We start from the raw sequence: 16,140 nt of genomic DNA, 5'->3' as shown, positions 1-16,140 counted from the left end.
TTGGGTTCACGAGTCCAATTACAGATAGTCCCGGCTCTGATCATTAGTCCCGGTGGGTTCACGAGTCAAGTCCGAGCCCAAATGAGATGGTTCAGGCCCAAAAGAACAATTGTGTTTGGTCTCCAACTCAGACCTGGTAGGAGGCAGGTTTAACGTGACATGATGCAGGTTTTATCTAATTAGCTCCTTTATTTTTATTATTTGTTAAAAACTAATGTTTAAATATGGTTCCTCATTAAATTCCTAACAGTTTCATTACCCACAACACCATATTTAAAAAATATGTAAAAATGGTAAAAAGGATCATAAAACATGAAAAAAATCATCAAACAACTTAAAACAACAGATAAATTATGCACGTAACAAAGTAGTATCATAACAAAGATATTTTACTGATAAACCCCATGTTATTACAATTTTAACGACAAAATTATGCGTAGAATATAAATATAACTAATCAGCCACAGTTAAAACATCGTTATCCAACATAATTATCAGAAATAGTTTTTTGCCGTGGGAAACATCAAGCAAACCGTCTGTCGTTGAGTACGGTTCGCGGTGATATCACCGTCTTGTGTTGTAGGCTACTTGCTGGTCGCCGTGTGTATTGAATATGACTATGAAATATCTATACTGTATTATGTTAACAATTATGTACCATCACTCCACTACCTCGCATAGGACCAGCTCGTTATCATGACTAAAACCCTTTTATGACTTGACGAATTTAAAGATAGATTAAAATGTGTCCAAAGCCGTCAATGAGACATTTGAGGCGTTCACTCCAAGGCACGGATTTCCCGACAGCAGAATCCATTACAGTATTCTAAATTGAAAAAGAAATGTCAGTTGCACTAATATTTTTGGCTGATGGCACTTTTCATCGAGAAACTGGTGATTTATTTAATGTTAGTAAAGTTTGGATGGTAGCTATTTGTTTGGTAATGAAAGCAGAACAAATCAAATTTTCAGTTTGAAACTATGCCCAAAGAAAAAAACTATGTTTTCCTACTAGTAAATATAATATAAGTAAATCCTTCCTACCTAGTAAATATAAACGCATTGTAATGAAACTGATTTTAAAAATCGCAACAACACAAAATGTAAATTAAAAACCATAGCTGTTAACATAAATAATATTACAAGCTAATTGCAGAATATTATTTTCAACATTTTACAGTTAGATTATTATAGAGTGGAAGAATAACGGAAAGAATATTCTTTGTTTACAGCCACGATTAAATCTAGCACACACATACGATTTTTATATCTAATAATCAGTACCTCTAAATACATTTTAGTTTCAATAATTGTATTATTTAAATAAGTTTAGTTAAAATTATCCTATCCAAAAATCACCATCCTTAATTATCGTGCATTTATGCAAAATAGGCATTCATCCGGTTATAAATAGGCCTACCCGGTTATTTTATATCATGCATCTTAATTGAATTATAATAATGCACACAGAAAAATATATTTCTCTAAAGACTTCCATTATCTGACACAAACGTGGATTGTTGTGTTTATAAATAAATAAACTTAGATAGATTATCATAGGCGAGCATTGGGACAATGAAATACGGGAAAAATAATCGGTTTGGACGTTTTGGTTCAGCCCTTTTTCACGATCATCCTATTGTATGGAAGTGCGTATGTCAATAGCAGTGGCTTCACATGTGTTTCCAGACTGTTGTTACTGGTTGTTACCAACGTCTCAACAGAAATTCCCTGCGAATCCCTGTCATTAGGCTCCGCTATGGATTTGGTCTCGACCTACAATGGGCCTGGCTTTCACATCATTAGGCTCTGACTCGTGAACCCATTTTTTGGTCGTCGCTTATATAGTCCGGGACCAACGTCTGGTCGCGGACTATGAAGTCCCGAGCTCGTGAACCGCCCCATATACTCTTAATTTTTAGGACAATATGAAATGGTATAAGTAATGATCCATTTTGATTGGAAAAATAAATTATTATTAAACTCAAAAGGTGAATGAATGTAAATATATGTTTCAGTTTTTAGGCGATTTGGATTTACTTTCTGTAAAGGTTATTACATTATTTAGAACTTAAATACAGTAGGCCTATAAGTTATTTTGAGTTTTACTTTTGACATTAAACGTAAACAACGCAATTCGTGTAGCAAACATAACATTGCAATCGGAAATTGAAGTATTATTTTCATTGAAGCCATAAAATATAACTAGCCTATAAACAAACACACAATTATAATTTCATTATTAACATTTCTGTCAGTGAAAATAAAATGCTGCTACTGGTGATTCTTCCCATTTTATCTTTTTATCTTAGTTATTTTTAATCCATCTATTAGCATTACGACTTACGTGTGCGGTTGCTCGTGATTTTTTTTTAAATGTATTTATTATATTCTAGAGTGACACATCAACATTTTTACACTGTAAATAAGAAAGATGGGTGATAAAAGTTCCGACCAAATTCCGCAGTGTAACACTGGTAAGGCCAGTTTAAACCCATACAAGTACAGCTGTCTTTGATCGTTATTACGACCAGGACAGCACTAAGACATCAGAGCAGCATTGTCAATATAAGAATTTTCGTCCTGAACCATGGGAACGAGTTTTATGGGGTAAAAATTGGGTTTTATCATTTTCTTTACCCTCAAAACACAAAGTTACCCAATTCTGCTCTAGACCATTTGAATTAGATTAAAAAACAAATAATTTAGTATATTAATGTGTGTTTTTGTATGATTATTGGTTACGGATAAAGTTCAAAAATTGTAAATTTAAAATTCGAATGTTATTCTTTTGTAGAATAGTATAAAATGATTTATTTTGTTTGTTTATAGATAGGCTATATCTTGATCAAACTTGTCAAATTTATTTGTTTTATACTAGGCTATTAATATATTTTACTAAAAACACACTTTATTAGCCTCCTTGTATCAGAAAACCTAGATAATTGTTGGAACGCAATGCTATTGAAATAGATTTAATTGAAAATCAACTAAGGTAAATGGAAATTCGCTTAGTCTTCATGTTTTCTGTGACGGGGGTACTTAATATTTTCTATTACTCCTTGTGATCCTTCCCCCTTACGGAGTAAAGAATTACAGTTATTTTCAATAATCCTCTCTTATATAGAGCATGGAGGTAACTAATTTTATTACTTTATGAATAAATGTTTAAATATTGAAAAAAGTAATAATATTTGTTGAACACCCTGTACGGAGTGGTTTAATACACTTAAAACTAGTCCCAATCGTTTCAAAATAACTAATACCATAGAAAACCACACCTCACTTGACCTTAAACATAAAAAACAAAATTATTCAGGAATTACCCCCCACGGAATAAAAAAAGACCCCAAAAAGGGCCTTAGGACGCCCAATTTTTGGGGACTCATTGGATCTTTATTTCTCATACTATTAGTAACTCACAGGTGAAAGCATAAACAACTCCCTATTTCACCTGTGCTAATGTCACTAACCCTTACAGAGAGTGTGAGTCTATTGAAGAGTTTTGATCTTTTTTTTCCAACAATAAAATATATTTGAATACATATATGAAACCTAAAAAATATACTTATCACTGGTCAGAGTGTGTAAGAACGCTCTTGCAGAACTTGTATTGCATTAGATAAATCCGAATTAAGAGGTGTTAAATAAGAGAAATGCAATGTGTTTTAGAGGATCATATTTACAAGTAAAGATATATATATTATATAACAATGCATTTCTATACAAAATACTGTTAACATTTGTGTTGCTCCTTGTATACACTGACAATACACTATTAATTAATATATTCACATAAAAATATGTTCTCGTACAACAAACAGAAATCAAAATAATTCCACTACAGTACTCACTGGATAAGCTTAGAAGTAACAAGAGATTTATAGATGCAAATGAACAAGTCATGAAAAGATATAAATGGGTTATCTTTCTATTACTTTTAGGCTGTGTGCACACCGGACTAAAATAACCACTCTGATTAATGGACTAATTTGAAAAATAAGAAATGTTCTTAAAATATTGTACTGAAACACAAAACATTTCTGTGACAGTTAATACCCAAATATACCTTTTCATCTTTGAAGATTGAACACCTACTCTATTATTTATCATTACAGTTATTTACTGACTTGTTAATGTTGATACAAGACCATTTCTATATTTCAGTTGGGAATGTTAACGACAGTAATTGATTAAGCAAATAGTTGTATAGGTGTAACGTTAAAGATATTTTAAGATAAGATTTTAATATTATCTCTTACGTCTAATGAACAATTTCTATTTACCTTTTTCTATTAGGCTTCTAATAGAACATTAAAACTGGACGACTAATTTACAGATAATACTTATTTGCTTATTTACGTCTGAAAGGTCATTTTGTACCTTGGAGTTGAATCCACTTTCTGAAGAAATAGCATTGGAACTAGAAACGTTTAGAACTTACTGTCAAACCAACGTTCATTATAATTGGGATTCCAGATTTATCTTGTATTTAGGCTTATGAGAATGGTTTTTATGATCTTTTAAACCTTAATTGTAATAATATTACTCTTTGAAATATACTTTATAACGATATATCACACAATAGAACAATACTTTAATTCAAGCGTATTTTGAGTTAAAAATTAAATTCACACATAAAGCTTCTTACAACACTGCTTTACAAATCTGTAAAAATATTTGATTTCTCGTTTTTCTGAGCAATCAGCCAAACTACATTGCAGTCAAGAGATAAAAAAAAATAGCAAACAGCAAATTCTGATTGTATACATTTAATTGACTATTTGCTTGCTATTCACTCATCGGAAGACTAACTTTGACAAGAAGTCTTATAACACATTGCATTAACATTGAAATTAAAACTTTGATTGTAATTTGAATGATTAAAATATATTTTTGTTTTGAAGGAGACTCATTATGTTCCTTCCATCTAATTTTTCTTTCAACATATACCATTTAAAATAACACAACAGCACAATAATAGTGTTTACTCATTCGATAGAACTAAAGGCAAGAATAGACCTAAAAAGTAAACCTCCCTAAAAGAGAAATCATTTTGTGATAATGACAAACCTATTATGGTTGTTTAACTTTCATTCACTTCAGTTCTGGTATTGCTTGTGTTTTTCAAGAAAAATATGCTCTTATACTACCCTGTTCTGTTGAAATCGTGAGCTACGTCTACTGACAACTCATATGGTTACAGCAGCACCCAAGTTCTTGGATGAAATAAAATAGAACGTGACGACATTCTACAGGCACTTAATCAATTCTTTAGTATTCTCTATTTGTACCGATCAACAGATGCAGAAACCGTGGTAATTTAAAGGCACCATTCAATGCGCCGATCAGCTGTATTGCTAGCAAGAAACGCCTATTTTATATTGTACTCTAACACAAGATTCAAATGGACCTTTCTCACAACAGGTGAATACATCTGTTGTTCAAGGATAACTGTCATCTTTTCAATATTTATTTTCATTTTTACACTAAAAGACTGTACAGGGTAATTTGAGGTGGCTACAGATTTTGAACCGCGACATTACAAATATTTACAGGTTCGGTAAACTAAGACATCACTAACGAAAGCATATCACTACAGCAAATAAAACAAATTGCTTGGTAAAAGGGTAAGACTTTACAATTGGAGGAGATTGCTATATTCTAAGACTACTTAGAGTCCATTCTCTTTCTCAGTTTTGCATGTACTTGGAGGAACTCCGGCTTGTTGTTTGAGGTTGGATCCTCTTCCCCATTGTTCTTTTCCAGCTGCAACAAAAAAATTGATAAATTTAGTACTGATAGTAATCCTAAAATCATTATTTTTTGTGTATACATAAAGTCACTATAAATATATTGTACTTAAATTATAATATCGTTATTTTATCTTTAACAAGTTGAATGGTAACAATTAATTGTAAAATTTGTGAACTACTTCAACTTATTCATTCAACTTGTACAAAATATGAGAGAAGCAATTGCAGCTGAATCGTAGGAACCAATACACGGGGAAACGTTTAAAAAACCATTCTAACCAATAGCATGGCTAGAGCTGAGAACACGGTGATTTACTGTGTAACAGTGTTATAGGATGCAGTTATAGATATGAACAAAACAGAGAGGAATACAGCTCAGTCATTGACTGGTTCCAAGTACTACAAAATGCTGGGAAAATATGGGACAAGGAAAATGCTAGCCAAGAGGCGCTGTTAGAGACCCTGGATTTTCCCAGGTAAGCTAGCTAATCTCCGTCTATCTGCCTTTAAAATAATTCCTAACCAGCCACTTGTCTCCATAAAAAAATAGGAAATGTAGTTAATTTTCTTGGATATCTTATCGCTAAGAATATGAATTTTCATATTTTACTGCACAAACAACACCCAGTCTTCAGTTTAAAATAGGATCGGATCAGTCAGTATGACATAGCAACCTGTCAATATTGGCTAGATTCAACTGGACCTCCAGAACTATTGTCCTTCTCTTCAACCACTCAAACAGACACGTCCTATTCTTAATAATAACAATCAAGTGTAGACTTACAGATTCCAGTCTGCGAGCTCTCTCCTCTATGACCTTCTCAAAGGGTGTTCGAGTCTCCTGTTTCTGCTGCTCCATCTCCTTCTTCATCTGAGATTCTTTGTGTTTCTCCAGGGCCCTCTGTAGCTCTGACTTCTGGTTCAGCACATTCTTTCCTCTGCAACAACATGTGACTGTTGCAAAGCTCAATCTTACAGGGATGTGATAACTTTGAGGTTTTAAACAAGAGCTGTAGCTGAAATTTTTAGTAATAGGTATAATAATCAGTGAAAAATCAAGATATAAATTAGGAACACATAGAATCGTGTAAAGAATTTTCTAATAGCAGTATTGAACATTTGTGATATTCAGACCAGTGATTATGTGATTAACAAATCCACAAACACACACACCACAGAGACACATACAAAACCACTCAAGAATAAAATGGGAAGACGTTCTATATTAGTTTTTAATATGACTAGGGGTAAGAACGTGTGCGGTTATTTAGTATGGCAATTCCCGGAATCGTAACTCTATACACTCTTAATATCAATTGACACCATTTTTCCTATGTTAAAATGCACCTGCACTTACTACTTCTCTGTAAATTCAGTATAAGAGCGTATTTTAACATTACTCGTTTACAACATACAGTTTGAAACCTCAGTTCGCATCATAACCAATATGTTGGAGGTCCTTATGGATATTCCTGTCTAAAATCATATGCTTTTAATTTTTTTAGATTGTGTTTGATTCTGAATTGATTTATTTCTTACATATTTAACATGTCCAGTGACGTGTACGTCCCTAAAGCCTGGTGTGTATTTTCCAAGAACACTCAGAGGCGACAATAAGAGTTGTCTCAGTGCACCCAATAAGGTAAAGAGTCTAACAATATAGATCATGCGAGTTAGGAGTACTCGACCGGCCATAGGGTCGGACAATACGATAATCGAGATAATACTGTACTGTATCAGCTCGGCATAAATAACATATTAGGTCTAGTAATAGGACCATTATCTATTATGCTGTTTATAACTATCAGCAAATAACTCACACTTTCTGGTTGAAGAGCAGTTCTCTGTGCAGGTCCCGATGGTCACGAGACTGTAGGCAAGGGTTGGGCAGCTTGCGGGGCATGATGAGACCTTCGTCTGGCAGCGGGGGCGGTGGATCTGGCCTAAGGCCTATCACAGGGGGCTGCGATGTATCCGACAACATGCTGTGCTTGTCTGTAACATACAACAACACATCAGTATCATCTAGAGTCATCAAGCCCTAATTCTTTCCCTCGGCGTGTCTATTTTGACCCTATTTTATTCAATGTAATATCAACAACTTGGCATAAATCATAAAGTCGCTGGTTTTATCCTGAGAAGTCAGCTGAAAACAAAAAGAAAAAGCTGATTTTATTCATTTACAAAGCTACACAGGTCATCTTAATCATTCTAGAGTTAACCTTTATTCACATTTGGGTTAAAATACTCCCAATTGTGAATTATCTGTCTGATAATCTGGAGTAGTTGTACTAATCTAGAATCAACTTAGACTAGACCAACCTTCTATCTAGAAAACCCTTGGTTCAGAACCCAAAAATCAACAACATAGCAATTTGATCAGCGATTATGCTGTATGAACTCAAATATATTTTATGTTAAGTGAAAAGAAATGTCTGCGTATTAGGAAACTATACAACAGAAAATAAGTGCTTCAGTAAAGAAAAATACCACTTACAAAACATATAATTGTTTTCATGACTAAAATTATATACGGAAAGTAAATAAAAGAAACGTCTTTTAACACTTAAACCATGTATAGGTCATTCGCCTATTGGGTCTGATGATGATTGGATTGTCCAATTGAAATCGATTACCACTTACTATCTTTTATATATATTTACCGTCTTGTGAGTAACAGTATAAGCGTAAACAGTGCTCGATTTGTGGGGGAACACGGCAGAACAAAGTTCCGGTACCTCTCTTTGGAAAAAATAAAAATAATGGCATAAATAGAAACTAATCACAATAAATTGGTTACAGTTCTGGAACCTAATTTTTTACAAATCGAGTAGGCCACTGAGCGTAAATATATGTTTTTAAGTGTAGTAAGTTGTTTCTTTTATTTACTTTCCGTCCGTAAATTTAATAACACGTACAATGCTTATCAAGAAGTTATTAAAAATTATATGGGATTGTTATCCTTTTTAAATAAATTTTTCCAACTCATATAATCTAATAAAAAAACAAACCTGTGCAGAGGAATTAATTACAGCAAGTCTGGTAACTGTGACTACTTTAATTAGGGAGCTTGAGTAGTAGTACATTCATGAATGTAGCATAGAAAGAGCATTAGCAGACCGAGCCCCTTGACTTGTTACATGTCCACTCTCTCACACTCCAATTAGTCCAGCCCTAGTGGCAGTCGCTACTTCTGTGGCTTAGTTTTGACATGGCGAAATAAGCAAACATATATCTTAAGAAAAACCATTGTCTGAGCAATTGAAATCATTTGCGTGGTATTACATAACTTATAAACACAACTTATACAACAAACTTTATGTATATTTTGATTGTCGTAACTTTCACTTTAAATTTTTGAAAAGTCTATTATCAAAATGGATAAGAAATAAGGCCTTTTATTCCGCTACAGAATTGTTTACTTACAGTTTCTATGTTTGGTAAGAACTAGTTGATCTTAAACAATCTTTCATTTTTTGTTAGGAATATTCATTTAAAGTTACACTTTTTTTCTTATTTATTTGTACTTTACTATGTACTTACAGGCAAGTCGCCTTTTCCTCATAATTAATGTCTGGAATAATGATACTTGTATTACATTTATATCACAAAATGAATCAATTTGATCATTATTAGTTTGGTTCTATATTTAAAAAGTCAATCATTTTTGCAGTTTTGCTTCATTAGAGAGCTTCTAAAATGAAATATGTGTAAATTCAAAAACCACAGAAGAGATGTACTATTGTTTTTGACGACATATAAAGTGATTCACCGAAATTTAATGCAGGGGGGTTGGGAGGGAGGGAACCAAAATATGAGTAAAGTGCAAATCATTAATATTTTTAATGTAAGATTATACCAGTATAACCTTTTCATATTTACACATTTCACAGTATCAACACAGTTTCAGATATTGTCACACTGGCAAATTCTACTATATCAATAAAAATTTATTTATTCCAGAAAAATTAAATTTTGTTTATACAATGGTCAACTTGGAGTACTAGCCTACTCGTAAAAATATATTGATGTAGGAAAATGGTACTTGGTTAGTAGAGAAAACTGTTCAAACTCATCCACATTCACACCTAGATATGTCAACTCAACTCGAAATAGAAAACAGCTCAGAACGTTATGTTTTGCAGTAAAACATAAGGAAGAAACTTTTGTTCAAAGTTTTACATACCTGATGGTCCATTTTTTTCTATTATTCCTTTCAAATGCATACACTTTTTATGATCAGTAAACTGTAATTTTATAATTCCTTCGACAATCACCACTTGGCTGAACAGTGTGTTCACTTTCAATGAAAGAGCTTTACACATTTCCCAAACCTATCTTATCTTTGGGTTTATTCTTGGCCTTATCAAGTGTGTGTGACATAGTAAATTTATCTTTCTCATGGTTTATTTACAGTAAATAGCTCATAATTCCAGTAATTCTTCTAGACAATCATGGATCATTCATGTACAGTATGAGACTGTACTTTGTTTTTTACTGTAATATGACAAAATTTAAGAGTCTTCCGTAGTGGAAGCCATGTTGGATTTCTTCCCCATAAGAACAATGTTAAACATTACATTATTTGTGGACACGTAACGGCGTTATTTGTTAAGATATAGCTTTGAAATTTATAATTTGTATTTTTAACATAATAGACTCGTGAATGAGGTTTTTGAATTTCGAAAATCCATTTTCATTTCCTTTCAATAATTAGCTTAATTTTAAGCTAATTAATAATCAACTAGTGTACATGTTGCTCGAATTCGAGCAGTTGCAAAGTATTACAGGAGTTTTAGAGTTATTTCAAAATGAATAACAGTCATATTTACAATGAGTTTAAAAGAGTCAACTTAAAGATTACCGGTGTGTAACTCAGACCATGTTTATCTTCGTTATTGATAAACCTAAAGAATTCCGGCCGGTTTTCTCCTTCTCAAAATGCCTCGCTGTACAGGCAACACAGGCCATTGATAGAGGGCCAATTGAGAACGAAAAGTCGTTTTGGGGTAGTGTTAGGGCGCATTTGTAACCTAAGGCTGTGGTTTCCTAGACGCGTATTAGATGCGCTGCGTGTGCGCATCTAATACGCAGCACACTTGTCTTATGGAGTTTCGTGTAAGCGGTTTCCAAGGCTGCGTATCTAATGCGCGCGCATCTAATACGCGCGCACCAATAGCTGCGTATTTCACTTACTGCTCTCAGAGCAGTCAAATCTGAGTTGCGCTGCGTTTTAGACATGTCTCGTGCAATGGATTCGGAAGTAAATTTTGTACATTAAGGCAAAATTCTCCAACAACGACGAAAAGTTAATTGAGTTTGTATCTTCTAACAACATATTATTGAAGTACTCTGTTCATACAATTAAAATTTTATAGTATTAAATTTCATATCACTCATTATGTAGTGTTAATTTCCCCATAATGTGTGATTTTAAAATTGAATTCCCTTGTTACATGTTCCCTACAATTAATTTGTCCTTACATATTTTCTTATTGTTGTTATTAGTAAATAAACCTAATCTTGACAAATATTCATTTCATGTCAGCACAACACCAATTCCCAGATATAAGAGCCCCCATAATTATTTTAAGAAGTCCTGAACATTTTAGTAATAAGCCAATATTAATTACTAGCACAGTACCCAAACTTCTTACGGGGTTAGCGTACTGTTTAAGTATAAAACGCTTATTGCAGTTATGGTATTTTCATCGATTCGGTAAATCCCGAATAGGTAAATGTAAACACAGTAAAAGCAAAGTTGGACAGGGTAAATTAAGATTTATTGTTTACATTTTAAATTGACATGTTTGCTTTAACACTACAGTTAAACGATCCGTGAGGGCTACGTACAGTTCCTAATTATGTACTTTTCTCTGCTTACGCTTCTTCAAAGCTTTTAATGCCAACATATAGATATCACTATCTAAATCATCGTATAACATCATAGTAGCCACTAGTAATCTCTCCCGTGAACTTATGTTACGCACCAACCGTGTGTATTGTACGCAGTCTTGGAAACCACTCACGGCAGCTGCGTTTTGGGACCTGGACAAAAGCCGCAGCGCATCTAAACCGCTGCGCATCTATTACGCGTCTAGGAAACCACAGCCTAATAGTTAAGATTGTCCAGGGTCAGGTGCTGACTGTGATGAGTTAAGCCTATTACGCGCCACTGTTCTGTAGCTGCGGTCGTTTTCACGATTACGCCTCCTGTCTATGTTTCGTTGTCGTCGCGTCGGAGGCATTTAAAAGAAAAAAACAACAAATAAACAAATTATAGCTACACAAAACAACGATAAATGCACAAATTTAAGTTACAATCATACTAACACGATCCGTCTATTAGCGACACAAAACCCGATAAATATACAAATTTAAGATTATGTTTTATCTATGTACAAACATACTAACACGATCCGTCTTGGGGGTTATGTTTACACAAACTGAAATAGTACTCAATGCGTTTCGAATTGAAAAATAAATAACAGCAATTAAATTATACAGCTGATCAAAATGTAAACAATTATGTTCCTCATAAGGATAACATGGGAACTTTCAAAGCCACTGGGGCAGAGCCCAACGGACTTTAAAAAAATGTAAGGCCAGTTTGCAAATCTACGCGACACGCTCTTTCCAATGAGACGTCAATGGATAAAATCGGTTAAGAAATGGCGGAGGAGTTCAACCGACAAAGTTTCATGTAGCGTATTAATTATATAGATTATTCATTATAAAAATTAAAAATTGTGAAATAAAAAGCGTCAATCTCTAGAGGACCGCAATTCCTTAAATTTAACTCCTTATCCATAATTATATGACAATTTGCTGATGAGATATTTGGACCCAAAGTTAACATTGTTCTTATGGGGAAGAAATCCAACATGGCTTCCACTACGGAAGACTCTTAAGTACAAAGCAAACTTGTACCTATGGTACAGTATTTCATACAGGTTTCCGACATACTGTACATTTTTTTTTAGTTTTTAAGTTTTAGTTTTTAAAAATGTTTATTACATTGAATGGGTTTCATTATATGTATTTTTATATAGTAAAATGTAATACATTTGTAAATTTGATATAACTCCTAAGGTAGTTGATCAATTTTGTTCAATTATGTGTCATTTTGTAGGTACCAACAAAAATCCTGGGTATTACTATATATTTAGGATCATTGGTGTGCATTGTATGAAAGTTTAGAAATAAACTAAAAAATAATTTCACTTCTTATAAAATAAAAAAAAATTGAAAGAAAAATGATTAGATTAGCGTTACATCAGCTGTTTCAGATTCAATCCTATGGTTTGAATTTAAATATTTTGTCGAACAACATATTCAGCTTGGACAGTAGATAGCTGTAGTGTGTGGTGCCAGAAGGTCATATTTGTGTACACCACCTCCAGGTGTGTTCCAGTATATATATAGGCATCACCACACCCTGACTGCTGGTCAAGTGTTTACTTCACTACTGTATCTATACTGTGATCTCTTTGATAACAAGTGAATAATTTAAGTTAAGAACAACATAGCAATAGATAATGCATATTTCTTGTATGTATTAGTTGATTTATAATTTAAAAACTAATACCCTGCTGCAGAAAACCTAACATCTAAGCGAATTACTATTTGCATGGATTGATTTTCAATTTATCTATTAAATAAAAATTTATGTTTAATGATATTAATAGCTTAGTATAAAATAAGTCTGGCAAGTTTCATCAAAATATATCCAAAAACTAGCCAACTACAACATTTTACAATATTATCCATAATAACATGGGAATTTTAAATTTTCTCCGTAAAACACTTTGATATACTAAATTATTTGTTTTTTTTTAAGCTCTTTAAAAAGGTCTGGAGAAAAATTGGGAAATTTTGTGATTAGAAGGTCAAAAATTAGAAAAACCAATTTTTACCCCATGAAACCCCCCGTTCCCATAGTCCGATCATACTGGTTGGCGAACGCATTCTAGTTTATCCCGCCTTACACCTTCAAACCAAATTTCATCAAAATCAGAAAAAAATTACTCAAGTTATCGTATTTACGGACACAAACACACACACACACATATATATATATATATATTAATAATTAGAAACATAATCACATTAAGTACCCTTTTAAATTCATTTTAATTAAGAAACGACAAATTTTGAAAGCCCTAATCACAACCATACTTATTATATATATATATACATATACATATATATACAAATTTGAACGAATTGTGTTTTTGGCCTCTGGAGACATTCAAAAACGGCCCCGGGCCTAGGTCTTACCATGAGACCTACGGTAATTAGCTATTTACTATTATGAAATTCGCTAAAAGATAGAATAATTTACAAAATCTTAAGCGAATCTTATCACTGGGTATAAGCTTTGCCTATGGCTACATGTAGGGATCCTATTCATTCTATCCGCAGTACTATCCTGATAGTTAGACCAATTCGTTCAATTACAAGGGGAAAATGTGGTTCGGATACTACTATAATACTACTATGACTGTACATCCCTTTTTTGTAATTGGCTGTATAGGCTATTAATTAACACCTGTGTCTAAGGAACATGTCAGCCTTAGTAACAAGACTACAAAACCGCGCCACTCAATTCCATTTATACTTGGCTACATACATTCGTATGGTCGCCATTACAGAATTAAGTATTAAATGTATTCGTACATTATATTTAAGTTTCGGCCAGTTAGACATTGGTTAAACGTAATTTAACCTCCGTTTGTGTGTAGTTTTCAATTACAGATTTCTGTAGCCTACTACCAACTTTTAAATAAACTGATCTTAGTATTCCTAATAATTAATTATAGTATCTTTTTATATTACATTAATAAATTATCAACGTATCCAAATCTAAAAGAAAAGGCGAAATGTTGACAATACCATATTGTGATCTCAAATTGGTTACACCTGGTTTATTTACTCCTTGACTGGATGTCTAGCCTTGTATCAAAAATAAATGGTAAAAATATGTTTGTTTTCCTGTTGGCGTAAATATATAAATTTTAACAAAATGATTCAATTTTAAGCTAAACTATTATCTGTTTACAAGAGATTTTTCATACAATAATTAATTCAAACAGGTAAGACATTATTACAAACAAGTGTAAAGAGAACAAATTAATTGTTAAGGTAAGACTGAATAGTACTTTTAAACCGCTTAAAATATTCTAAATATTTCTTTTGTGACACGTTTTATAAAGTTTCCTGACCTAATTTATTATAGTGTTTGTAAAACACCAAAGCAAAAGAACTCTTAACAGCCCTAATACTTTAATTAAACTTTAAATTCAAGCATTATACGCAGCCCCTTCAATATTTCAACGCTACTCGACCAACAGAAGTGTTGCCAACTTAGCATCAGGAACTGTCAGGCGTACCACACAGTCGCATCAGACTATCACAGCGGCGTTATCTCCAGGGCTCTCTATCAACAGAATCAAACACACACGCTGTACAAGAATAGCCTCGTTTCTTCTCAGAGCCTCAATAATGTATACCACGTGTTGATGCAGCCAGATTTACACAATGGTTTTGTTGGTTTGTAACACGAACCATAATAACGAATTGTGAATATTTATAGGCATGCACTGTGGATGCGATGCTCCCTGGTGGGCTTTAACGTCCGCACTAGTGAGTACTACGACTATCCGCAGTGCTATCCTGATAATTAGACCAATTCGTTAATTACGGGGGGAAGTGTGATTCGGATTCCACTATAAACTGTAGGTCCCTTAGTTGCCATTAGCTGTATGGACTATTAATTAACAGCTGTGTCTAAGAAACATGTCGGCCTTAGTCACTAACAAGACTACAAGATCGCGTCACTCATTCAACACTCATCCTTCATTCATATTTGGGTTAAAATACGCACATAGTGGCGTCCCCATCTTAAATAATTGATAATTGAATTGAACATGTTGCGGTGGCTAATATAAAAACACTACATGAACACCACTAACTGAGAATACATGATTAACTAAAACACTGACACTTACATATCAAGAACAAATATACTGAGTGACTAATAAGTAATCATATCCGTCAAAGTATTTTAAAGCTACGATTATTTAATCACATGTTATGAAAAATACTGAAGCAATCGTTCATGGCAAACCACTGTTAAAACGATATAATTTTATTTTTTGTAAACACATCAAGCCGGAATGCAACAGATATCCGAAACCTAAACAAATATCCATGCAGTTTACAAACGAGCGCTCGTTTGTAAACTCAACAACCGCCCGAAAAAGCGACTTTTTATCCATGGTTCTCTTTGAAAAAGATGTCTACATATGGTCTGTACAGATGGGACTCCTTTTCTTCGGCATCCCAAGTCTAATGGTTTACGTCCCAATTCATTACTGTACAG

The 16,140-nt window shown here is 33.3% G+C and overlaps 1 protein-coding gene across 1 annotated transcript in view; it reads right to left on the bottom strand.

The window, feature by feature from the left end:
* Positions 1–3,662: 3,662 nt before the first annotated feature.
* The window catches only part of LOC128995277 (uncharacterized), an 81,132-nt gene continuing 68,654 nt past the window's right edge, over positions 3,663–16,140 (bottom strand). Inside the window, exons 4-6 of the mRNA XM_054420239.1 lie at positions 7,577–7,751; positions 6,541–6,694; positions 3,663–5,769 (exon numbers count right to left, since the gene is read on the bottom strand). Of these exons, the coding sequence (XP_054276214.1) occupies positions 5,671–5,769; positions 6,541–6,694; positions 7,577–7,751 (428 nt within the window). The 3' untranslated portion in view covers positions 3,663–5,670. The remainder of the gene's footprint in view (positions 5,770–6,540; positions 6,695–7,576; positions 7,752–16,140) is intronic.

This window comes from Macrosteles quadrilineatus, unplaced genomic scaffold, assembly GCF_028750875.1.
Source record: "Macrosteles quadrilineatus isolate MER2022 unplaced genomic scaffold, UCM_ALF_1.0 Scaffold_5__1_contigs__length_97177068, whole genome shotgun sequence".
In the NCBI taxonomy this organism is placed as follows: Eukaryota; Metazoa; Arthropoda; class Insecta; order Hemiptera; family Cicadellidae; genus Macrosteles; species Macrosteles quadrilineatus.
The sequence above is the reverse complement of the archived record's forward strand: the minus strand, read 5'-3'. Positions and strand labels throughout refer to the sequence as shown.